The sequence below is a fragment of the Accipiter gentilis genome, chromosome 4 (assembly GCF_929443795.1).
Source record: "Accipiter gentilis chromosome 4, bAccGen1.1, whole genome shotgun sequence".
Lineage (NCBI taxonomy): Eukaryota > Metazoa > Chordata > Aves > Accipitriformes > Accipitridae > Astur > Astur gentilis.
This window is the reverse complement of record NC_064883.1, coordinates 11,659,682-11,684,230: the sequence shown is the minus strand read 5'-3', so window position 1 is coordinate 11,684,230 and position 24,549 is coordinate 11,659,682. Positions and strand designations below refer to the sequence as shown.

Below are 24,549 nucleotides of genomic sequence, written 5' to 3'. Positions count from 1 at the left end.
CCTAGATGTTTTGTTTCTAGGGAAATCATTATCTAGATCCTGGATTTGAGCAACAGCTTTTCTCTGATGGTACTGTGTTTGGTGACTAAAAAGACTTCACTAAGCACAGAATATTTAGCAGAAGACAGGCGTTAAAGAGAGAACCTACAATTAAAAATTAAATGCAGTTGTCCTGCAAATTGTGGTGGTGGGTTTTATGGTTGGATGATATGCTTTCCTAGCCCTTTCTGTTAAGGTGGCTGTGTAGTTTGGACTAGTGTAGCAAAGTGTAAAATGTTTTAAGCTTTTTTTTTTTTTTTTTTTTTTAAGGTGAGAGTTAAACACCACAGAAGCATATGTTTATAGCAAGAGTCCCTCTCCCTCTCAGTCAACCCAACATAAGAAGGTGGGGAAGTAGATGGGGAAATAGGCTCTGTAGAGGCAGTGAGAACTTTTGAAGAGGACTTTACCCACAGAAATATTACTGAGCTGGTGTTACTGGCCTTTGCTATTAGAAATAATTTCTTTTCTTCTTTTTAACTTCAGAAATAGTACTTGGTTTTGTTTTGACTGTGCAAGTGTGTGTGGAGAGGGGAAAAAGTTTGGCAGTAGTTTGACAGCTTGTCTGTACAAATTCCAGAGATCTATTCATCCATACATGTATAAAATTCTGTTCTTATGAAAAATTACCAAGATTACAGGCTGCACATAAGTTTGTTTAAGGTTGGAGCAGCATTAATAAATTGAAGCTTTCAAATTTTCATGGAATTACTTACTCAATTTCTAATGGAATTATTTTTCAATGCCATTCAAAAAAATGTTTTGATACACTTATTTCTTGGTTCTGGTCTGATATGCAGATTGGTGTCTTAATTCAAAAAGAGGTTGGATGGTTGGCATTTCATGACTTTCTATCACTGGAGGCCCTGTGTGGATCCTGCTCCTTCAGACAGAAGAAAGTCATGGTGTGGTGTTGGCGTCAGAGGGGTTCTGTTTTGTGGTTGGTTTTGGGGTTTGGTTTTTTGGTGGTTTTTTTTTTTTTTTTGGTGTGTGTTTAAGGGTTATGCTGTGCTAATCCACTAGGTGGTAGGCATTAAGCATCTTCTAGATAATTGCACTGCAGTGAAATTTTAATAGTGTTTTGAAAATACTTGAAGGGGTACTGAAATGCTGCTAGGTGTGTTAAGTGAATTTTGGGCTTTAGCTTAACTGTGTTTATGGTCCTCCCTTGTATTAGGAGCTAGAAGATTGAAACAGTTTTCCGACGCAGGGAAACAGAAATAAGTTTTTACAAAGTATCAGCGAGAACCTTGGTTGCAGTTTTAAAGAGCTGAAGAGGTCATGCTGTGCTGTCCTAGAGAACAAGTATTTCTCCACTGTCTCTCAGAACAGGAGCTTGGGATCTAATGCCCCTCTCACTGAGGCTTTGTATTGCAAACCTCTCTTCTGCATCATGCGTCTCTTCTGGCTTATGTTTTATACCTTCTGGTGAGAATTGTTGTTGGCCTCAACTACAGGCAAATTCAAACAGCTTCAGCTCCAGTTGGTCCAACTGGCTAGGACCGAAATAAACAGTGAGCACTATGCTTTCCAAGTGATAATACTGCATTGGTGAAGAGGAAAGCTGAGAGTGTGGGCATACACATAAGTTACTCTAAAGCAAGCTAGGGTGTGAGCTGAAGAGTTGGTCAGCTGTTCTGTGTTAACTGTCTGTAAGCATGTTTCCTCTGCCCCATGGATAGTGTGTAGTAGCTTGTTCTGCTCCCTTTGAATTATGGAGCTTAGAAATAGCAACTGGGATAAGTTCTTGTATACCACTGAGCTGTCTTCATATGGTAACTTGTTATCCTTCTGGAGCCTGCTTCTGTATCCATATGCTGGTGAAGTTGCTAATGTTTTAGGGAAGTGTGTTTGTATTATGAAAAAGAAATGGGAAGAAATAGGATGTAACTTACAGGATTCTTTCATTGAGGACAGCCTGATGGAATGCATGCAGATACTCTTCTGGTGTGACTAGTGCTATTATTTTTGTAAACAGAGTGTGATATTGGATATGAAACTGTTACTGAGCACTTTTCTCAGCTCTATTACCCACTTCTGGCTGCTGTTAAATGGGATGATTTTTTTTCTCCCTCCTTCAGACTGTTCCATTTGAACTTGGCTTCAAAGCCTTGCCATGCTATTTTCTATCCATGTGTATCCTGGTGTGTTAAGTTCCAGCTGTTTAAAAAAAATACAAGAAAAATCTGTTGTGCACTTAAGTGATTTAAATAGCCTCCATAAATTTAGCATGAACTTCCTTCTTGTATTTACTTATAGACAAGCATATTTGTACAAAGCTCATGTCACTTGGCTCGGTTGGAAATTGCTGTTTTAAACAATCTGTTGTACTGAATGAATGCTGTTCATTGTAGTAACAGTTGTTATCAAAGTGGTTTTACAATTTTCATAAGATACTGTTTGGTTGGGGTTTTTTTTTTTTTTTTTTTGTTGCTGTTGTTTGTTTTGGGTTGGTGTTTTTTTTTTTTTGTGTGAGGGGGTGTATGTGTCACTAGTTAGTTATAATGTGAGGAAATTGTTATGCTTTTGGCCCCAATCTGAACTTTTGCTGTGCTGTGTCTGTGGAGCTGGGGCCTGGTTGTGGCATCATCATGTGTAGTTCTACAAAATTGGTCAAGCTCACTTCTTCACCTCTGCACTACCTGCAGTCCTTGGCAAGGGGAGGCCATTGCTGCTGCTTCCTGACAAGTGACTTTAAGTTCTGTCATATTGCTTTTTCCATGGTATTGGCTGTTGCATCTGAAGGGATGCAAAGATGAAAACCTCTCTCGAGAGGAGGAGAGAGAGGTGTTTTGGTGTTTTTCTTCATCTATGTGACCTAGGTGTTGTTTGGGAAGGTCTGTGGTATTTAACTCAAATGTTCTGGGATCTGACAAAAGAAAAAAAGTGAAACACTGTGTATAAGCAAACTGTTAGTAGCCTTTCTCGGGGTTTCGTTAGTCATCTTGTCAGGAATGATGTGGGTAAGTAAAATGATGGATTTTGAAAGCTTAAGGATGCTATTTATTATGAAAGCACAGGTTTATCCAGTCAAATCCCACTGTTCAGGGAGAATTTTCTCGTTTGAACTACAGCAAATTGCCTGCAAGCACTAATTTAGCTCTCAAGTATTTTTCATCATGGGACTTTCTACCCAGGTGCAAGGAAGGCTGCTTTCTGTCAGGATGTTGTCTCCACTGGTACTTGACTGATACATTCCTCCCTGCTTATTCTTCAGGTCATTTGACAGACTGCCCTTTGTTTAAAAGTGATTTCTGCTTGCCCTGAGCTTTAGCCTCAATGCCTTTCCTTTATGTGCAGCTCTTCAGTTTCTTTTCCGATACAAGTCAAAAGGAGGTAGACTTTATGCTTCATATACTTGCGGGATACTTGGCTTTAAGATAGAAACAGAAGTTTCCAGACTGTAAAACTCGTTTCAGAGGGCCTTCAGGTATCAGGCATGTAGGTAATTGCTGTTCCATCTGGGCATCAGTGTCATGACGAAGGTGCATCAGAAGAGATTTGACTAGTGACTTTTGAAGGGAGGGATCAGTCCAGAAGCATTCCTTGGGTGTCTGGCTGCTCACCTTGTTTCCTAGTACAAGTTCACTTTGTTTTCTGAATTTGAGCAGTCCTATGAGGAGCATTATAAATTGAACCCTATTTTGTTCTTTATTCTGATGAGTATGACTTTAAAGTCCAATCAGTAGGGAAGAAGAAACTAGAATACAAATGAATTCTTAGGAGCTGTTAAGCTTTTTGCGCTGTCTTTTCCTTCCATATTTTGAAGGGAAAAATCAGACACTATTATCTCTGTGTGAGATCCTTTTCTGCATTGCATTTTCTGGTAGACATACTGCTACTAGATCTGAGAGGAAAGTGGATATAAAATATACTTCACTGGATATGGAAAAAGGCTTTCATAGTAGAAATAATTTTATGACAGCAGGTAGTGCGAACTTTTTCTGTGTTAAATATCTTGATTGTTATAGATATTATATGGTCGCAAAATTCTCCTGGATTGCAAACGTGGTTTTGTTTGATTCACTCAATGCACAGGAACTGTCTGCTTCACTGGAGATGGTGTATGGTCAAGGTTCTGAAGCAGATGACTCTGAGGAGATATTTCAACAGTTCTTTAAGTGGAAGAATGTTAAAATGAAGAAGTTAATTTGTGTCAGAAATGATACGGACACAGCTCTGCAAATTCTTGCTGACTGGTTCAGTGGCATTGTAAAGGTAAGGTGAACAGTCAATTTTTCCTGTTGGTGAAAAAGATGAAGTATGACACTGTCTAACCAAGCTTGTGAGGAGTAGGCATTAGTAGGGACAACTAGCTATGGCAGGGAGATTGTGCCTATTAACAGTGGCTTTAAATGACAGTGCCTCAATACAGAGGGAAGGGTAATGTGTTGAGGAACACAATGTTAATTTACCTGTATTCTTAGTGTACCTTTGTGGTGAGCCAGAGTTTATGCTTTCTTGTGAAAGGACATCTTTTGTGTAAAGATCAGTACTTTTATGCAAGTATAACTTTTGTATGGGTGTGCTCTGTCTGTTCATTTTGTGACTGAAATGCTTTAATTAGTCCTTTGAAGTGGCCTTTGGATGGAAGGACTTCAGATTTTAAAAGGTTCTAGTTCATAAATGCTGCTGACAGAGGTGATGAAAGATCACTGCAAAGAATAAGCCAACCTGACTGGACATGATCTAGGTACAAGTTGCAGACAAATATATAATAGTTTTAGGGTTTTTTTCCCTCATTGAAATGCTGAATTTGGAGAGTTTATGCAAATAAATTGTCCACTTCTATTTGCATGTCCTGCAATATTTTCTGGAATACCATTCTGATGTTCTGTCTTTCTGTCTGAGTTGTAGGAGGTTTGGAGCACTGAAGTTGAGTGTGTGTTATTTGTCTTAAAAGGAGATGGATGGTGAAAGTGGGTTACCATCCATTGAGTTCTGCTTGTAGTGAAAGTGCAAAGTAGGGAGGTAACTTTGCAGCTTTCCTGACTCTGTGCTTAATATCTATGTTCCTGCTCAGTTTAGGATTCTTAATCTTTCTGGAAAGACTGTAAGCTGCTCCCTCTCCATTCCTGTAGGCCCAGCATCCTTCATGTTGCTGCACTTGTGTGTAAATGTTCTCAGTTTGTGTCAGCATAACCTTCCTGCCCATGTGAATTGTACATAATCCACAAGGGCCATGCGCTTTCATAGTGAATAGGTTTTCTGCCCTTGCATTTCATTGTACCCAGAGCACTTACTGTGGCCAGATGCTGTTATGAGTGATGGTGTTCCTTGACCTGATGGTAAATGCTGTTCAGCAGTAGTGTAGACTTGGTGCATGTCATGTGCAGTATAATGTTGATGAGTATAATTGCAGATGTTTATGATCATGTCAGTTATTAGAGGGGGCAAACAAACTGGCAGGTGGGTTTCTGTGATTGCTGGGTGCAATTCAGAGTGCTATTTTGCATGTATGAAAGTGACTAAAGTTTGTTAGTGTAGTGATGAGCTTTGGTTTACCTGTTTCAAATCTGAACTTTTCTGCAAACACTTCAGAGACACAGGAAATGTACAGACTTTTGGCATGGGTTGGTAAAGTGCTGCTGGGTAGACCAAGGAAGAAATTTTCATTTATCCATCATTTAACCATTTCAGCTTTTGATATGCAATTATTCTGTTGCAATTTAAGTTCTACCTCCTTTTTTAAGAAAAAGTGTGAGCAATCGTGTAGAGGAAATGCTTCTTTGAAGTGTTTCCCTTCCCTTTATTTTAAATAGATACTCCTCTTCCTCTCTTTCTGAATGCAAATTAATCTCATGTAGCATCAATCAGAATCTACAATAGGAAATGGGTCAATGACAGGCTAGGAAATTTTCAGAGACTGGATGGCTCCTTTCCCGTATGCAACTCCAGGCTTTGGGGAGCAACATACTGTTTGAACTTGCACTGTTAATGTTTTTATTTTTAGTTCCTTTAAGGTTAAGGCAATAAAATATTGTCACAATCTTTAGTGGAATACACATGCTTGATAGGTAAGTGAACAAGGTGGAGCTTGCAGGTTTCTATTACGACTGCGTATTGTGCATGTTAAATACAGGACCATATTTTCATTGTAGTTCTGGTTGCCAGTGTAATATCTCTTCTTCTGCAGATATGAGTAATAAAACTTTGCTGAAAACAACATGCAATGTAATTATAAGCTTATCCTACTGATTTTTCTCTGGCACTGTCCTGGTTTCAGCTGGGATAGAGTTAACTGTCTTCCTAGTAGGTGGTACAGTGCTATGTTTTGAGTTCAGTATGCAAAGAATGTTGATAACACTGATGTTTTCAGTTGTTGCTCAGTAGTGTTTAGACTAAAGTCAAGGATTTTTCAGCTTCTCCTGCCCAGCCAGGGCACGAGAAGTTGGCACAGGACAAAACCAGGGCACCTGACCCAAATTGGCCAACGGTGTATTCCATACCATGTGACGTCCCATCTAGTATAGGAACTGGGAAATGGGGGGGCAGGGAATCACCACTCGGGGACTAACTGGGTGTCAATTGGCAGGTGGTGAGCAATTGCCCTGCACATCATTTGTACATTCCAATCCTTTTATTACTACTGTTGTCATTTTATTAGTGTTATCATTATCATTATTAGTTTCTTCTTTTCTGTTCTATTAAACCGTTCTTATCTCAACCCAGGAGTTTTACTACTTTTTTCCCGATTTTCTCCCCCATCCCACTGGATGGGGGGGAATGAGTGAGCAGCTGCGTGGTCCTTAGTTGCTGGCAGGGGTTAAACCACGACAGGCACCTTCTGTATCTTCTCTCTTGAAGCTAAGTTATTCCTGACTTCTCTGAAAACACATAGTGTTTCCTGGAGAAATCTTTAACCTTATTTCACACTTGATAAACTGCAAAATAGATTCCAGGATGTTTCTTTATCTCGGGTAGTACTGTATAGGAATGGAAAGCCCACTTGACAGTGAAAGTGCCAGATTGAGCGTCTTGTGTATCACTGTGTGGGCAGCACACATGTTGATTTTTGACATGAAACTCAATAGGAGAAGGATTGGGATTCTTCAACTGTTCCATTTTTGGTAAAAAATCAAAATGAGATTAGGAAAATGAAACGCGATTAAGGTAAGAATCAACTTTCTTCTTGCCTGGTGAATCTTAGTTATAGAAGTCATTATATCACTGAAGTGTGAGGCACTTAAAGGTGAGATATGACACAAATCCTGATTAGGCTTCCAGTTGTGCTAACTCTTTGTATTTCTTGCTTTTTTTTTTTTTTGCTGTCTGCTTGCTAACTTCTTACTTTCGATTGCAAGGCTGACTTTCCCCCCCCCCCCCCCTCGCCTCTCTTTGAAGTGTTTTGACCTGATGTCAGAAGCGTCTTCAGATTTAGAGGAAGTGGTTGGCAATCTGGATGAAATTCTCAAAAAGGTTGAGTTGGCTATTTGTGAAGAACTGGATACTGACTTACATGTAAGTTCTAGTCATGCCTACTGTGTCATGACTTCTATATATTTTATACATCTTTGATTTCAGTTTAAAGCTTTTCTTAATGTATCGGATGAGTTTATTTGCTACAAGGCAGCATCTTTTTCTGTGGAGATGTGATAGAAAGTCACTCAGGTTGCTTTCCAGACAGAAAAGAATGTGTTTTCCAGGTAACAGGCAGAGGACAGCTTTGGGTTACTGGAACTTAGCTTACATATGACTAGCTTAACAGAAATACTGGGAAAACTGGTTCTTCCCCCATTATGTGCAGAGTAGCTTTTTGAACTGTACTGAGTTTTGGTGCCTGTGTTGAAAATACAGGTGATCAAAAGTAAGTTTATGTTTAAAATAATGGGATTGCCTCTTGGCGTGAATGTGTATGGATAAATTTACTTTTTTCAGTTTTTAAGAGATTATTAGTTTTTAATCACTTTCATTTTCCATGGGACAAGTGTTCTTGCCTTACTGGTAATCTTTTTTTATGCTTGTGTTAGCCTTTTTCCCAGTTATTTACCTTTTCTGATAAGCATTTCCTCCATTCTCTATTGCTAACTCTGAGGTACTTGCATTGTCTCTACAATGCGAGTCCAGTCCCTACTGTGCCAGAGGATGGTCATGTCAGCAGAAGTTGAACCTGTTCTTTGATACAGCATCATACTAACAAAAAACCAGTAGTTTAGTGTGCTTGTGACTGCTCTCTGTGATAGAACCAGTGACTCGTTTAGAAGAATGGTTGCATGCTTTAATGTCTCATATCTATTTGACTGTGCTATTCTTAAAAAAAAAATGCTTTCATAGCACATGGAATATGAAATTGGACTTCTGCATAGAAGTGCTAATCAGTTTTATTCTGTTGAAACTATTGGATGAACTCTTAGACTTGCTAACTTCCCTTTTAGAATCTCTTTAAGAAGAGAGAGAAACATCTGATAAATTATTTTTGCCATTAACAATGGAATTTCTTAGTGAAAGTTTTAGATCTTAAACATTGGTGTGCATAAATGAAGAACTCTCTATCTTTAATCTCCCTCTGTGTAATTCAATCCAGGAGTATGATGAAACGGAGAAGGGAATAATTATGAGTACTTACAATAAAGTTATACATAAAGTTTGTCAGGAGCAAAGTATGATCACTGTCATAAAGAACAGATACTTGGCCAGTGTTGAGGTGAGTTTATGCCTTATTTCTGTCACACTGATCTATACTAGTAATCCTTTCTGACATAATTTCTTTTTGAAAGGTATCCTCTTTTTATAAGGAAATTCTAGGAGTATATTGGTGATGAGAGATTGGTTGGGTTAAGCCTAAAGAATTGCAGTTGTGCATTACCTCAGCCAATGCTTAATTTCATTTAAATACAAAGATAGTTTTTAAAAAAACGAAGTTGTGGAAGCTGGAATCTCTGGATTCATTACAAATCAGTAGTATGTAACCTAAGGGGATTGAGCTTTAAGCAGGATGTTGTTTTTCCAGAAGGTTGTTAAAGTAATTAAAATGAAACACAATAAAACCCCTCTTCTGTGGGGAAAGACCCTGAAAAGCTGAATTGAAATAGGCTTCAGGCAGTTTCTCTACTGCATTGGACTAAAGGATATTAAAATAGAACGCTTGAACACATTCTGATGGTTTTTTGTGTTTGGTTTTTTTGTGTGTTTTTTGTTTTTTTTCCTTTTTTGTCCTAGTTCAAGAAACAGGCTGAGGAATGGCTCAATAGAAGACCTGATATTAACAACTTATTGTTAATTAAGAAAACTGTGAAAAGCTTAAAGGCCCAGTTAAGGTGGAAGCTGGTTGAAAAGAACAACTTTGAGGAAGTATGAAAATGTTACAGTGTTGGTGGTTTTGTCAGTTATTTTTTTTAAATTGGTTTAGAAATATTAATTCTGGTTATTCTAAGTAAGTAGTAACTATATAGAACAGTTTGTGTTTTTCTGACCTGAATTTTGCTTTTAACTGTGGAAGTTTTGGAGGCCCCTGAGACCAAGCCTGAATGTTTTTTTAAAAAAAAAAAAAAAGTCAGTACATAGCCACTTCTCTGTTTCAGTCCCCAGTCATGGCACTGTGCTTTTAACTAAGTCCCTCTGGTGGTGGTTGCTGTTCACAGCATGAACAGTTTTGTCCAGCTGTTTTTACTGTGCTGGTTGTGTGATTACCTTAAGTTTTTACTTTAATGGTGTACCTCTCCTTTGGTGACAGAAGTCAATGTCTGTTCCCTTCAGAGAAGTCCAAAGAATGTACATACTACCGCAGCTTCAGTGCTGTTTGTTTGATTGTACATTAATTAATCTGATGATGCTTAAGGAGAAAAAAGAACCTGCATGTGTTTCTCTGTAAGCATTGTACAGGGGCAGTAAGCTTCCAAGAGAGATTTAAAATGAGACACGCTAATGAAACCCATTGGGAAAAGGGTTCTTGAATAATGAGGTGACATGAGGAAAATTCCTGCTTATGGGAGAAAAAAGTGAATGAATTATGGAACTGGCATTGCTGGTAGATGAATTATGTTGCTGTTAAGATTATATGTGATCAACTAATAATAAAAAAATAATCTCTTTTTTTAGGAAACAAGTAGGCATAGGGTTAGAATGTTTGGTCTGTCACATAAATAAAGAGAACAACTTTCCCTGTGATTAGATTTTAAGAGATTCTGTTGTGTTTCCAGGAAGGAGACTGAGTACAATATGCATTTGAGAATATGTTCAACTCTGGAACTGTGATATCGAAGTTTTTTAATCCTGATATAGTAGGTTACCATTGTTTGGTATAATAGCAGAATGAGAATTATATGCTAACTTTGTTATTCCTAATGCAGTCTGATGATTACAGTGAGTTCGAAATGACAAGAATAAAAGAGGAAATTGCTGATCTGCGAAATAGGGTTCTTCAGGGAATATCCAAGGAACAAGAAGAATATGTAAGTATTAAACTACTTAGGCAGCTAAACCAAACCTGTATGAGGCACCTCTACATTTCAGTTGTTTTAATGTGTGCTCTGGGTAAAACATAAAATGTGATTTTTATAGTGTTGAATGTTAAGATGGTCCTTTTTTGGTGAAACCTATGGGAGAAAGCATGGAGGGTGATCAATTTTATCCCTATTTGAACATAGTTTCTTCAGGCCTTCCTCCCCTTCCCCCCTCCATAAGGGAGTGAGGTGAGAAAAAAATGTAAGCTGTAGCTCTCAACCCAGGAGAGCTGCAGGTGAAAGCATAAGCTCAGTTGCTGAAAAAAAGAGTGTATTTCTTGCAAGAAGGGGAACTGTTTCCTTATGATTAGTTTAAAGCAGGCTTTTATCCTGAAGTGAAGGAGATCACCCTTTCTTTGTTGTGTATGTGGAAGGAAGAATCAGAAACCATTGCCTTGTGAGTAAGTAGAAGGGCACCAGAATTTGTGGTGATATACCTACCTCTGTAGATGTAGCACTTGTGTGTAATAATTACCTTGCAGCATTACAGCTGTGTAGGAGGTGCATGAGATGCTGGCCTGGTCTGTGCTACTACTTGACTTCTATCTTCCACTTATGCGTAGTGAAGTAGTTTTCCTTTGTTTAGGTCTACTAATGCCTCTTGTAGAAAAGATGAAATGTTTCCTGTGATAGTGCATGAGCTGTTTGGAGCCTTAACACTACCCACCCTCAGATTTAAAAAATCTGTCCATATTGAACTCCTGTATTCATGTTGTGTGTGTTGGTTTTCATTTGTTTTGGTTTTTTTTTGGGGGGTGGGAGTGGTGTTTGTTTGGGTGGTGTGGTTTTTGGGGGTTTTGTTTGTTTGTTTTAAAGCAAATGGCAATGTTACTTTGAATGATGTTGTTGAAGGAGATGCAGTCATGGTCAACCTACATTTGAATGTCCTGGGTATACATTGCTAATGTCAGTGTATATTTATATGTCAGAAACCAGTGACCTGAAACTTTGGGCCTTGTTTCCTTCATTTAGGAGAAGCTTACACATTTGGTACAGAAATGGTTCCCTGAATTACCACTTCTTTATCCAGAAGCAGGAATCCTAAACTTTATGGTAAGCAGAGATTGTGTTTGAATGCACTGTCAGTTAATTGTTTCAGGCACTATCAAGACTCTGCACCAACAATGCTCTGCACAGTTTGTGTCTATTTGGGGGACACATGCTGAGCGTTGTTTGTTGTGGTCTTCCTCCTTCTACCCCTCTTCTGGGAGATGTTCAAGGAATGCATTTCATTAGCTGCCTCATCATGACCAGCCTCTTCATAACAGGTGCTGTTAACTTTTTAACATGTCCCAACTGATTTTGTGCTCTGCTAAGTTGATTGAGGAGAGGGAGTCAAAGCCTCTGAATCTTAGCAGCTGTTAAATGCCATGCGCTTACCCTGGATATCTGTGTGTGCATGTGCCTCAGAACTCTGGCGGACTTCTGACATACAGCCTGGAGCGCGACCTTTTGGATGCTGAGCCCATGAAGGAACTGAGCACAAAGCGACCTTTAGTGTGTTCGGAAATTCAGGGCCAGAAGGTTCTTTTAAAGGTAATGTTGGCACTGGCTTTCAAGTTAGCATTGTAGGTGAGGCCTTGGCTTATTAACGTGCTGATTCTTAGTGAACTTTGCTGTTCCTTTCATATCCCTGTGTTTAACAGGTCTTTTCTGATGGCAGATTTTTTTTTGTTGGGGCCTGTAGAACATGAAGCATTGTTTTCCTTTGATTGCTTCCATGTTGCTTACTGAATTCCCCCCCCCCCCCCCCCCCCAACTCCCCCCAGCTTCTTTTGAGGACTGCTGTAATGAATAGTGCTTCCCCTCTACTGTCTGTCCTTTCTGGCATCTGGTGGACCTTTTATCGTGCTCATTAATCCTGTCTCTTTTTGCAGATGCTGGTTTGTCTTCCTGATGGTTTCACTGAGACCTTTCAGAAACTGCTTCTTTTCCCTTGCTTTGCTTCTCTACCAATCTGCTAGCAACTGGGAAATGAGGGGATGTAGTATTATGAGAGGCGTAGTTGTAAATACTCTTCTTGTTTTTGACTTGGCTTATTTAAATCTCACATTAAAGACATGCTCCCTGTTTTGTTGGTACAAATTTTCTAAGAGTTAATAAGAAAATTTGGGAACAGTCTGTGACAGTTGGAATTGAGTTTTGTGTTAAGCAGAAGAGGAAGTTATTTGATGGCACCTAACAATATGCATTTCTTTAATTAAAAAAAGTTTAATGCTATAATGTCACAGGCATTAGGAGTAATAGGTCGGGTATCTGTTTTGTTTTTAAGGGCTACTCTGTAGATGTAAGCTCAGAAGCCAAAGTGATAGAAAGAGTTGCCAAGTATCACAGAGCTTGGAATCAACAGAAGGAAAGATCTGGATTATTACAACTGTTGTTCCTTCTTTTCTGCAAGGCAAGATTCAAATTGATGATCTTGATTTCTGGTTTAAGCTGAAAAACTTGCAGTTGGACCTTAAAGTGTTAACATATTTTAAATTGGAGTATTGAATGAGAAAAATAGTTCCTTTCTGAGTTTAGATAAACTGTCTGCTTAGGATAATGAAATGATTTATCACACATCTAATGCATGTTAAAATTCCAATACTCCTGATATTTGAAACAGTCTATTTTTCTTCTTCTGTTGTTGAAGTCTGATCCTTTGGTATATTTAATGGTCCCGTACTACCCAGGAGCAAGTCTGGGAGCTTTACAGGCTGATACACCTTTAACTTTAGAAGTAAGTATAACTACTTAGACTATCAGCATTTTAGCTGATGTGTTTTTGAACTGAACTCTTGCTGTTTTGCTGTATCTTATGGTGCTGATGGTGTTTCACCAGTGTACTTCCTTTGGTGGCTGACAGTGACTGTACAGGGTTGCACAGGATAGCTTGACTGGCATTCTTAGCATCCGGTCAGGCAGCAGTTTATAACTTTCTGAAAGATTTTGCTTGGATACACTTTTTTCATTTATTGAAATTAATGCCTCAGCTGTATTACCAGTACATTTTAAAAGTACTGGAGTTGAACACGTTAGATGTTCAGGGGTAGGTCCTTCTGTATTGAAGTTTTAGAGGACTCCTGTGTGTGTAATTTTTTTTTTAAATTATTTTTCCATCTCTCCTCCCTCACTTCATCCCCCTCCTTTTCTTTTCCATCCTCCCCACACAGTGTATAGGCAGTTTGGATAGTCATCCTTTCTCAAAGAAGCAGTAGCTAGAAGCCAGTACAGTCTTTTCTCTAGTTCTGTTTGATGACTTGAAGCTTCTGTTTGCTGACTTGGACCTACTTGTAAAGGTCCAAGTGGCATGTCCCGTCCTGTCCCCCCCTATTTTTTCATGTTAGTGATTTGTTAATCAGTGACTGCTGGCTTTTCTTCCCACCCCCTGCCCTGCCTGGCTGTGCAAGTCATAATAATCTTACTAGGATTTAATCGATGCTTCATAAAATAGAAGTAGCATGAATTCTGAATGTGTACAAACCTGAAAATAAGAAGTCTTAGTTCTGGACAGAAACATACTTGATACTGTGCTTTGTTTTTTCCATATCTATCTTTGTAATAAACACCCAAATTATATCATTAGGAGGCATTAAAAGTGATGAAAGGAGTGGCCCAAGGTCTACAAACATTGCATGGAGCTAATATAGTGCATGGATCTCTGCATGGAAATAATGTTTTTGCTGTGAATCGAAAACAAGGAATTGTTGGAGACTTTGATTTCACGAAATCAGAGGTAAAAAAAAAAATCCTTTAGTGACTTTTAGTCAGAATTATGTATCAAAACAGACAGCTGACTGTGCAATTTAAAAGATTTATTGTGCTTAACAGTGAGATTGCTGTTTCATATTCTGAATAGGGTTGAGCAGTTTGAGTCTTATTGAAATTTTTCTAAACAATCTAATCTTGGAGGGGAAAAAAGGAATTGCTGAGTGTGGGCTCTGGTTAAGCAAAAAAGAGAAGTTGCAGTAGTTGTTGGCTGTCTGTTGTATATTTAAAGGTAATCAATGTCATCAGAGGTGAGGGTAAGAACTCATGTTTGAAGGGCTCATCAAGCTCATGAAGTCTTTGCCTTTCTGTTTGGTAGGTAATGGGGTTCTAGTATGTGTTTTAATCTATTGTGGTATTTGGTAAATTAACAGGATTTTACATGTCTACATATACTTGAATTTATATGTACTTCTGATTTAGTCCTCAGTTTCTGTAGTAAAGAATTTCATAGTTGTTCTTGGGGAAAATCTAATATTCTTTAAGAACACAAGCTATTTTCTTACTCTTCATTGTGCTTACATAGCAAAGTCTTCAATAATAGTATCTCTTCTGTAGTAACCTTTTGACTTTCTAAACTCATTTGAGCTAAAATTTTTTGTGCTAGAGGTCTGCTTTATGCTTATTTAATTTTTTCATAGTAATATATATTACAATAATAAGCCATTATATTAATATAATAAACATAATATAAATAAAAGTAAGTTTCATTGAGAACCTTTATTTCTGCTTTGGAAATGCATTATCTGTTAATCTCAGGAAGAGTGTCAAATGTTTGGACAGCAAGGTGTGCTTCCCTTGAAAGAAATTTCAATTTTCAACATGCTGAAGAAAGATGCCTTAAAAATTTTTGACAGCTGAATTTTCTGAATGGTCATACTCAGCACACGTGGTTTCATTGTGAAAAGTGCAAAAGCTGAGGAAGACTATCCCTCTCTTTATTGCTCCTTGCAGCTATGAGCTGTGCTGAAATGAGCAGCTCCCATGTGATAGAGCAGTAAAGTTCTACCCATGGTTCACAGCCGGGATCCAGTTTGTGCCTTTTCTATAGGGATGTCAGTACTGCTCAGTGCTTGTACTTTCTGCATGATCACAAACGCACGAGTGGAGCTGGTAACTGGTGTGTTACTGAGTACTCTTGGTGATCTGGAGTGTAGCCTTCTCCAGTCTGGCTATAGCTGGTGCTGGCTGCTGTCATGGAGGGGGATAGAAACTCAGGATCTAGCTTTTATTTTGACAGTAGACAGTCCTAAAATATGCTGGAAACCAGGAGGGAGGAAGCAGCTATTTTCAGGTGAAGACCAGAAAGGCAGAGAAGAGAAAATAGGAAAGCTGGCAGAACTGAACTTCAGAACTAGAGTTCTCCAAAATAGTGCTGAATGTCTTTTAATATTTGTGATTTCCCCCCCCCGGTTTGAGAAGTTTTGCAGTTTGTATTCTTTACCACCTTATAAGCCTTAATAGTTCTAGTATGGAGCACAGAACTCTATGGTAAAGTCTGACACATTAAAAGGGAGAGGGAGATGCATCTGCTTCAGTGTGCTGTTGATCTCGCTTGAAATTATGGGTACAATTTTTTTCCCCGTAGGAACAACGTGCTGCTGCAAACACTATGGTTGTCGGTACCCTGAGCTTAGTTTCTCCTGAACTGAAAATGGGACAGCCAGCTTCTCCAGCCTCTGACATGTATGCTTATGGCTGCCTTCTGTTCTGGGTATGTAATGGCTTGTGGGAGAGTTTCTAGCAATGTTACGGAACTGTAGCAGGCTTATAAAGAGCAATGAATGTTATCTCCAGCTTCTGCTTTGAACTATTTTGGTGAAATAAGTGTTCACATTTTCAACTGAGTGGTAAGTGGAGAACGAATGGGAGTTATGATTAGGGGCAGAACACAGTGCATTTTTCTGTAAAAAATACAATGTAATTTGTATAGTAATAGGAACAAAAATTATGCTTTTGTTTCCCATGCTGTGGATTGTCAGTTCTTACTGCACTGCACTTCCTATTCATTCGTTGTGAGCCTTTTTTTTTTTTCTTTTTTTTATGACCTTGTCCTTGAGGAATTACCCAAATCAAGAGAAGGAAGATGAAGACAAGGATGGGGACTGTCCTATGTTTTGTTGCTGGCAACAGTGCTTAGATTAGGTGTTTTGTTTCTTAGTGTGTGTTATGCCAGGGAGGAGAAAGCAATCTACTTTCCTGGTTAAGTGGTATGTTGCATAGCATCTCCTACATCTCTTCTTTGTCTTCTGGCACTGTATTGCTGCCTCCCCAACTCAGGGTGTCAGTGCCATGTGTTCTGAATGGGAAAACTTCAAATCTTCCAGACCTGAAAAGCCACAAGCTACCCAGCAAGTGCTGGTGTTCCCAGGCAGTGACTTTGCATGAGCACTTGATACGTTGGAACTGGTTCAATGAGTACCAGTTGGAGCTCCAGGTACATGGGGGTCTTCCTAGGAAAAACTGGCAGTTCCATCAGCTGTACAGTGATGGCTTCAGTAATCCCTTTTGTGCTGTGGCATCTTAAAACCGCTTCCTAACAGAGATGTAAACTGCAAGTTGATAGGTAGCCACTGTCAGTTACCTGTGCTGAGATGATGAAGCTGGTTCATATAAAAGTCACTTTTCATTATGTTTTATTCCTAATTTAGGAAGCAGTTGCTCAAAATTAAGTAATTTTTCTGCTGAAATAGATGAACTAAAGTGTAGCTTAACATCGTAGATATTTATAATTTATTAATGTGGTATGGTTTAAAACACTTTCAGTACCACTAATCAGATCTTCATCTGTTCTAGAAAAAAAGGTTTTTACAAGTAGAAGTGAGTAAAAAGAAAAAAAACAACAGTAAAAAAAAAAAGACTGTTTTACAAGTGGCTGACTCTGCTTGAAGAGAATATTTGGGATGCAGCAAGCTTGACATGCTTCTGTGAAACCTCATCCAAGTTTGCCAGCTGAATTTCAGATTAATCCATATGCAACTAATCTTCAGCTCGGACTTGGTGTTGTATTGATTATTTGATGGAAAATTCTAGGTCAAGTGTTAGTATTATGTTCAACAGTTGCTGGTTTCATGTTGAGCATGTGAAATTGCATTCTCCCTTGTTAAACAGCAATGGCACTTCTAAAATTGAGACAGTGGTTTTTCAAGTTCTCTGTTGATCTGTGTCACAACAGCCAACCACCAGCTAAACACGTTTCCTTTTGCTGTCTATGCAGTTGTTCAGAGTAGAGGCATTTTCAGCTGAACCTGCGGGCAGGGTTTTGGAAAATGTTGTACTCGGGCATGGTTCTAGGCAAAAGTAAAGACTGGGGAAATTTTACTTTGTTTATGGCTACAGGGTTCGTATTTGTGTGTTACAGTACTCCTCAGCATTTCTTAAAGAGGATATATAATTAAACTTACAGCTTGGACATGGACTTTGAGTCATATTTTTAAAAGTCTGTTTTGACCTCTAAAAGTTTCTTTTGATACTAATTTTTTTCCCCTTCTTTCTGCATAAGGGGAACTTGAGCCCCTTGCATGTTTTTTCCCTACTGTGAAATTAGGAAGAAAGCCTTTCCCTGCCATTTTCCTGTAACAGTCCATTTTCACGTGAAACCTGGCATGTCCTCGACTGATGTTTGGTTTTGTTAAACTAAAAGGAAAAAAAACCCACTGGTGTTATGCATTATGTGTCTTTTCATTTACAGCTTTGCATTCAAAACCAGGAGTTCAGCACAAAAGAAGATGGAACACCTGAAGTAGATGTGGTTGTCATGGTATGTTAATTGTTAGATAAGGATGATTAGACTGCTCTTGTTTAGAGGTGGTTAATCAATAATTTTTTTTTTAATAAGTCAAACATTTCATTCTAAGTGCTGGGTTGAGAAAACGTTCTTAATTGACTATTTGGATAATCCTAAGTAGCATGCATAAATAAAATGATGTTTGAGAAGGTAGAAAATCCCAGAGTTTTCTTAATATTTAACTCTGACCTCAGGAGGAGCAACTTCTTCACAGATAACTATTAATTGAATGACACCAAGTTACAGACTTGGGGAATAAGTCATTGAGATTCAGCCTATCTTTTCTGAAGTCAGGGAAGTTGAATATGTTCATCTGTCTTTCTGCATAACGGTTGCACAGTGCTTAAGCGTTAATAAAACAGCCAAATTCTATTTTAATCAATTAAATGTGGCTGTAAAAGCGTACTGTGCCCTTTATTCTTCGCTTTGGGGTTTTTTTTTGTGTGTGAAACAAACTTTCCTATGCCTCTGAAACAAATGCACAGATGAAAGTGGACCCTGCATGATATGAATTTGTGTTATTGCTTTCATTCTTTCAACTGTTGTTCTCTGTCTACTGTATGCCAGCAACTGTTGTCACCTTGAACTCTATTTTCAGTCCCTTTTTTGAAGCTTATCCTTGCCCATTGCCTCAGTGACTCTTTGAGAATAAGTAGAGCTGTGTGCCTTCATGTTCCCCAACTTAGGTCTCCAACTTTGAAGTCTATCCTTTGCTAACTTCCCTATCTTTTGGATATTAGTCATAAGCAGATAATTTTATGGCCTTCTCTCTGTGTGCCAAATTTACCTGAGCGCTTGTCTTTCCTTGGGTTTATTTTCTTGTGTAACTCTCTTTCCCATAAGCTTTTAGCCTTCTGGCCAGGAGTTAATACCTTTTTTTCTTGCCTGCTTTCAACCTCTTCTACCTTTGCTACAGGCGATTCCTTTTCCTCCTTATAAAAGTTGGAATAACAAAAGAGATGCCTCCATACATAGTTTAAAGAAATTCACTGGGAGGTTTATGGACCTTTTTCAAATCATTAGCCTTCCCAGACTAGTTCCTGCTTCATAATCTTTTGCTGTACTTCTGCTTGTCTAGTTACTGACTGCTTTGTTCTTGTGCTGTGTCCCTCGCATCTCCCTTGAGTGGATTGCCCTTGTGTTTTTTAATCTGTATGGACTACTTCTCATATCATGCTTATTCTGTTGATCTTACTTTAAGTGAGAGCTTACTGCTTTATCTAGATTTGAGGAGGCCATGAAACTCTTTAAATAAAGCTATACACTATTAAAAAACCTGCAAGTGGGTGACTGTTTAGCTTTTAAGTGAAGTCTTAGGTTATGGATAGAATTTCCTAAGGAATATAGGGAAGAGTTGGAGGTTAATCCCAATGTTTTCTAGAAAAATAGAAAACAAAGCAGCAGAGGTGCTGTTGGTCAGATAAATTTGGGTTGTTTTGTCAAGGGAAAAAGAAACGCAAATAATAAATCCCTCTTTATTGGTTATACTTGTGAATTGATGATTTGCCTGCTCTGCGGAGATAACTATTAAAGCATGGGGCTAAATTACTAGAATTGTGTTGATTATAAGCTTAGTGTATCCTGTTTACTGTGTTTAGGTTAAGAAACTGTTACGATACAGTACCAGACCTAACACAGCTGTAGTGCTTCCAGTGTCTAGGCAGGGTAGCTTGTGTATTACTGCATAACACAGTACTGTAAATAATCTTGTTTTATTAGATGACTCTTACCTTCTACACTATGTCTTTTAATAACTTCATTTCAGCAATGTTGTCCAGTGATGAAAGCATTACTGATGAAGCACAGGACTGTACCAAGTCCTTCTGCAAAAGTATTGCCAGAGTAACACTACCATGGAAAATAAAATAATAAAACATGCACCATTTGAGCAGGGAGGTGATCCTGTAAATAGTGTTTCTTGTCATTCATTATAGTTGCTTGGTTTCATATTAAAAATTAGGTGAATGTCATGAAACGCAAAATACTATAGCAAACAAGATTCAGTACTTCATGATTCACCATTAGGGCTAACAAGAGGGGTTTAAATATATTCCACAAAACTTGTACAGAAGAGTCTGTCTCACTCAGAACCGTCTGTGGCATTCAGCATTATGCATAATAATCCTTAGATACTGAAAAGCCTAACTTTGTCTCATACATAAAAGAAACGTAATTGTTCAAGGAGATAGAAAAGATTTCTTGGGATATCAAAAATAGGAGTTAGTTCACTTCTGTTTCCCATAAAATTTCTGCTGTGATAATGTTTTATAAATAAGGTCTGAAGTATGCAAATCAAAGTTTAAACAGCCAGTTTCAGGGTATTATACTTATGTGTTCTTCTGTAGCAGGTATCTTCTGAAGTGCAAACAGCTGCCTTTATCTCACGGAAAATTAATTAATTAATTTAGCCATTACTGTTTTTAGCAGGGATTAATTAATTTTACAGCTTTTAATAAGAGCAAGTTTCTTTAACTTTTGCCCCTGATGAAAAGAAGCAGCATTTGATTTTGACCTTGTCAGATGATACGATCCTAATCAATACATCATAGTTGGCAGTTTTTAAGGATTCATCCTGGATGTGTGTGCACGCATGTGCACCAACCACCAAAGTCTGCTGGAAAGCAATCTGTGCTGCCTGCAGTGCACAGGAACACACATAAAGGTTTTACTGAGAAATGTAATACTAATAAATATCTTTCAGCTGTTTCTTGGGGAATCTTTTAGACCCCTGGCTGTTAATCCTTGTCCCACTTCTTGGGGAAAATCTGTTTTGCTTTTAAGTGCTTTATCTGTAATCAGCTTATTCAGAATTAATCTCCATGCCCATCTGCAGGCTCTTGACAGGCTGGTAATTTCCATCCCGTCTCAGTCTCGTGCCCAGAGGAATTGCACACTTGCAACTAATAAAATTCTTGTTGTTTTCAGCAAATATAAAATTGCCACAGGAAAATAACATTAGGCTTTAAAACAGGGATATTAATGTCAGGTAACTGTTGAGGAAAAGCAAAGTTTAGAGATAAGATCTTGTAGCCACTCATTTAGCCATGTCAACCTTCAGTGTTCAGTGTGTTTCAGCATCCAGTTTTGTGTATTATTTTTTTTAAAAAAGGTAAATAAGAGCAAACACAATGAAATGGATTTCATATAATGAAATGTTGTCCTACAACAGTATTCCTTGTGGAATCAATTTTCAGTTTCCTTAGTGTGAGAAGGGGATATATTTGTTGTTGACATACGTTTGATAGTATCATGAAATGCAAATGTACAAGTACAAAGCTTTTCAAGCTCTTTAAATGCTCAGGCTTTCTTCACTTTTAATTTTTCAGAGGAAGTGTGTAGACATGGTTCACTCCTGTATTTCATTGCACATTTGGATCTTCATAAGTAGAGGTTTTTCTATTGAGCATTTAAAATGTTTTATAAACATTTAACAATCCTTTATGCCTGTAAGATCAATGGTTTTCAGATCTCATCTTTTCCCCCAGATTTCAGATTATTTGGGAGCGACTAATGCTCCAGAGTCACTCTGATAATTAGTGGAAGACTTGGAAATTGTCTGCTTGTTTCTGTCTTGTCAAGTTTATGACTACTTGTGTACATTCCTTTGCATTACAGTGATTCTTCTGTCTAGGTGAAATGGGGAGAGGTGAGAGGTGTACAGGTAGCTTGTGCTTTGCTGTTTTATTGACCCTGGCCAGAGATGTTGCTGGCTTGGAGACTGTGAACAAGCAAGCCTTCTTATGGAAAGATTCTGCTCCCATTGAGTTATGGTGATCTAGATTTCTAGATCAGCATTTGATATTGTCTTTCTTGCAGTCCCCTTTTCCGAAATCCAGTGTGTGCTCTTCCTCACTCAACAGCTGACGTTTATGAATGTGTAGCAGCTGTGGTTTTTATGTTTTGTGTATGGAGTCCAGCACTGTTAATGTACTAAGTGTTTAGGCATGTAATCCGTTCTGATAAATCCAAAGAGCCTAAGTGTAAGTGGTGGGTTAATAGCAAAAGAGCTGCTGTTGATTTAGAGCCCATTACTTTGGTTTTCTTTTTTTCTCCTGTCCTCCTGTAGAGAGATAAAGCAATGTGACAGAAGTTAAAAGATGAAGTTGTAGAAGGTGAATGGCACCTGTTCTGTTCCTTCTCAGTAGAAAGACCACCTGCAGTATTTCTCTAATTTATGGTAGTTCAGTGAATTGATATTTTAAAATATAATAACTCATAATCTTCTGTGAAATCTGCTGGCACCAGGTTGACAGAGCTAGTGCTGAATGCTTGCTTTTATTTTGTTGTTAATGAGCACTATGACTGTCAAACGTTGCTGACCATTGGAATGCTATGGTACAACCTTTTGTGAGGACTTTGGGCCCTAAGCACTTACAAGATGTGTTCATCAAATACTTGGTTGTTATTTGTAATTGAGTTTGTTTTGCTTACTGATGAAATCATTCTCCCTCTGTTTATAGGATGATAAAGTTAAATCTCTTCTCCTGAATTTGTTCTGCTGTAACAGACTGACAGCTGAGCAGGTGCTGAGGCATAATTGCTTTCTTGTAGTTGATGCGGTTCTAGTTTCACCACAACCAGGTGAAGAGTATAAGCCATGTGAAGAACATGATTCTGAGAAGACAGATGGAAAGAAGAATGTGATTAAATGAGGAGAGTGGAGCAAGCCCTACTCAATAGATGATGAACTTTTCCATCAGGTGCTTGATTGAGATGTCTGTTTTTGTTTGGTTTTGAAATCATTGTCTGGATCTGGAATCTCAAAATAATAAAAGGTTTGGCAGGTGCAGTCATGGTTTGTGACTACATAATCTTCACTGTGTTTTATTCTAAGTACATTCTATTCTAAGCAAGTGTTTAGGGCTATAAGTGTGATGTTACTGATTGTGTTCTCAGTTTGTCATCCTTATTTGTCCGTTATATAGGCTTTAAATTTACAGAGAATAGTCTTGTTAAATGTTAGAGGTGAAGCTTTAGTGACTTGGTTTTGTATCCAGTTTTCTATCCCTCTTCTTGCTGTGATTCCAGATAACATGTTTCTCTTAAAGATGCTCTAGGGTATTACCTTTTTGCTAGAGTCTTTTTGTTATCGCATAGCCAACATGTTCCCACAGCAACTGCCTTCAAGATATAAGGTGGGGGGTTGGAAAGTACTGCTTTGACAACTGGTAAAGGAAATGGAGAGCAGCCTGCCTCTTTTCTGTGTTTTTGCATTTGAAAAACACAACTGGCTTTCCAGAGAGCAGGCATCCTTCTAGTTGTTCCTTTGCAGTGCTGCTGCTAACCAAAATACTATACACATACAAGCAGTTTTTGCAAATGCTTGCTCTACATAAGTGTGTGTATATATCATCTGTTCTTACTTGTTTGCAATAGCTGTAAAGATGTGATTTTCATGAGCAGGCTTGTTTGCCTGCAATACTTCGCTGTTAATGTTACCATTGAAAGAGTTTTGTCAGCTCTTTATTTTTACAGGAAATTGTTGCTTATCTTTATGAAGGTTTTCCTTCTTGGAAAGAAACAGGTCAAAATGTGCAGAGTTGCTGTAGCGGTATATTTAGCCTCTGGGTGTTGCTCTTGGACAGCACTGTTGGCAGACTAGTATGTTGTAGAGGAATTATTGAGGCTGCATGTTGGATGAAGAATGTGGAAAACGCAGTATCTAATGGGCAAGAAGCAGCACCAGCGGAACTGGGGAGCCCCCAGGTACAATAATACGGTCCACAGTGGGTAGGAGTTACCTTGGCACATCCCCATCTGATACTAGACTTGGTTTTCCATCCTTAAACCAATTAGTTGTTTTATATGGAGTAGCATGTAAGATGCTTTATCCTTTTTTTCATTAAATGATAATTATTTTTTAATTTCTATAATGTGTATGTAAACGATGATAGCAAAACCTTTGTTAAAAATATTTTTTTATGTAGAATTTTTTGTTAGTGTCATAAATATTTTCATGACAGAAATCACAGAAGAATAATAATATCTTGGTTTTTGTCAATGAAAATAAACAGTTTAGCAATTTTGTGGAATGCTTTCCAAATACTGACTGCAGTCTTTCACTGTTAATAAAAGGCAAACTTTAATTTTAATGTTAAACACTGAATAAAGGTTAGAAGACTAACGTGGTGGTTTGCATTGTGCTGTGTCACGTATATTAGAATAAATTTTTGCCCAGTTTTCCTGCTCCAGAGTCCATGCAACCTAAAGTGTACTTCTTAAATCCCCGAATTGCTAACCTTCTTGATTTTTTGAAAACAGAAGTGTCTGTGTATGCTCGATTAAAAAAAATGGCAGTCTCTTCAAAAATCTCTTCACCAGCTGTAAGTAATACAATTTTTACATGTGGAACCTAGCATGTGAGATGGATTTTAAAAAAACCCAAAACAACAGACTGCAATAAAACTTTGAAACCTTTTGGTATATATGAGTGACAGGGTATGAGACAGCCTTTCCATTTGAATTAAATGTTGATTACAGTCTTAGCATCACCAGTTCTGTTTGTTTCTACTTCAGCCTTCCCTATGGTAA

The 24,549-nt window shown here is 38.2% G+C and overlaps 1 protein-coding gene across 1 annotated transcript in view; it reads left to right on the top strand.

Annotated features, from left to right (window-relative positions):
* The window catches only part of STK31 (serine/threonine kinase 31), a 42,721-nt gene extending 20,051 nt beyond the window's left edge, over nucleotides 1-22,670 (top strand). The window contains exons 13-25 of the mRNA XM_049798915.1: nucleotides 4,078-4,257; nucleotides 7,384-7,500; nucleotides 8,564-8,683; nucleotides 9,199-9,330; nucleotides 10,329-10,430; nucleotides 11,454-11,534; nucleotides 11,892-12,017; nucleotides 12,754-12,879; nucleotides 13,117-13,203; nucleotides 14,050-14,199; nucleotides 15,820-15,945; nucleotides 17,923-17,991; nucleotides 22,479-22,670. Of these exons, the coding sequence (XP_049654872.1) occupies nucleotides 4,078-4,257; nucleotides 7,384-7,500; nucleotides 8,564-8,683; nucleotides 9,199-9,330; nucleotides 10,329-10,430; nucleotides 11,454-11,534; nucleotides 11,892-12,017; nucleotides 12,754-12,879; nucleotides 13,117-13,203; nucleotides 14,050-14,199; nucleotides 15,820-15,945; nucleotides 17,923-17,991; nucleotides 22,479-22,670 (1,608 nt within the window). The remainder of the gene's footprint in view (nucleotides 1-4,077; nucleotides 4,258-7,383; nucleotides 7,501-8,563; nucleotides 8,684-9,198; nucleotides 9,331-10,328; nucleotides 10,431-11,453; nucleotides 11,535-11,891; nucleotides 12,018-12,753; nucleotides 12,880-13,116; nucleotides 13,204-14,049; nucleotides 14,200-15,819; nucleotides 15,946-17,922; nucleotides 17,992-22,478) is intronic.
* The last annotated feature ends 1,879 nt before the right edge of the window (nucleotides 22,671-24,549 follow it).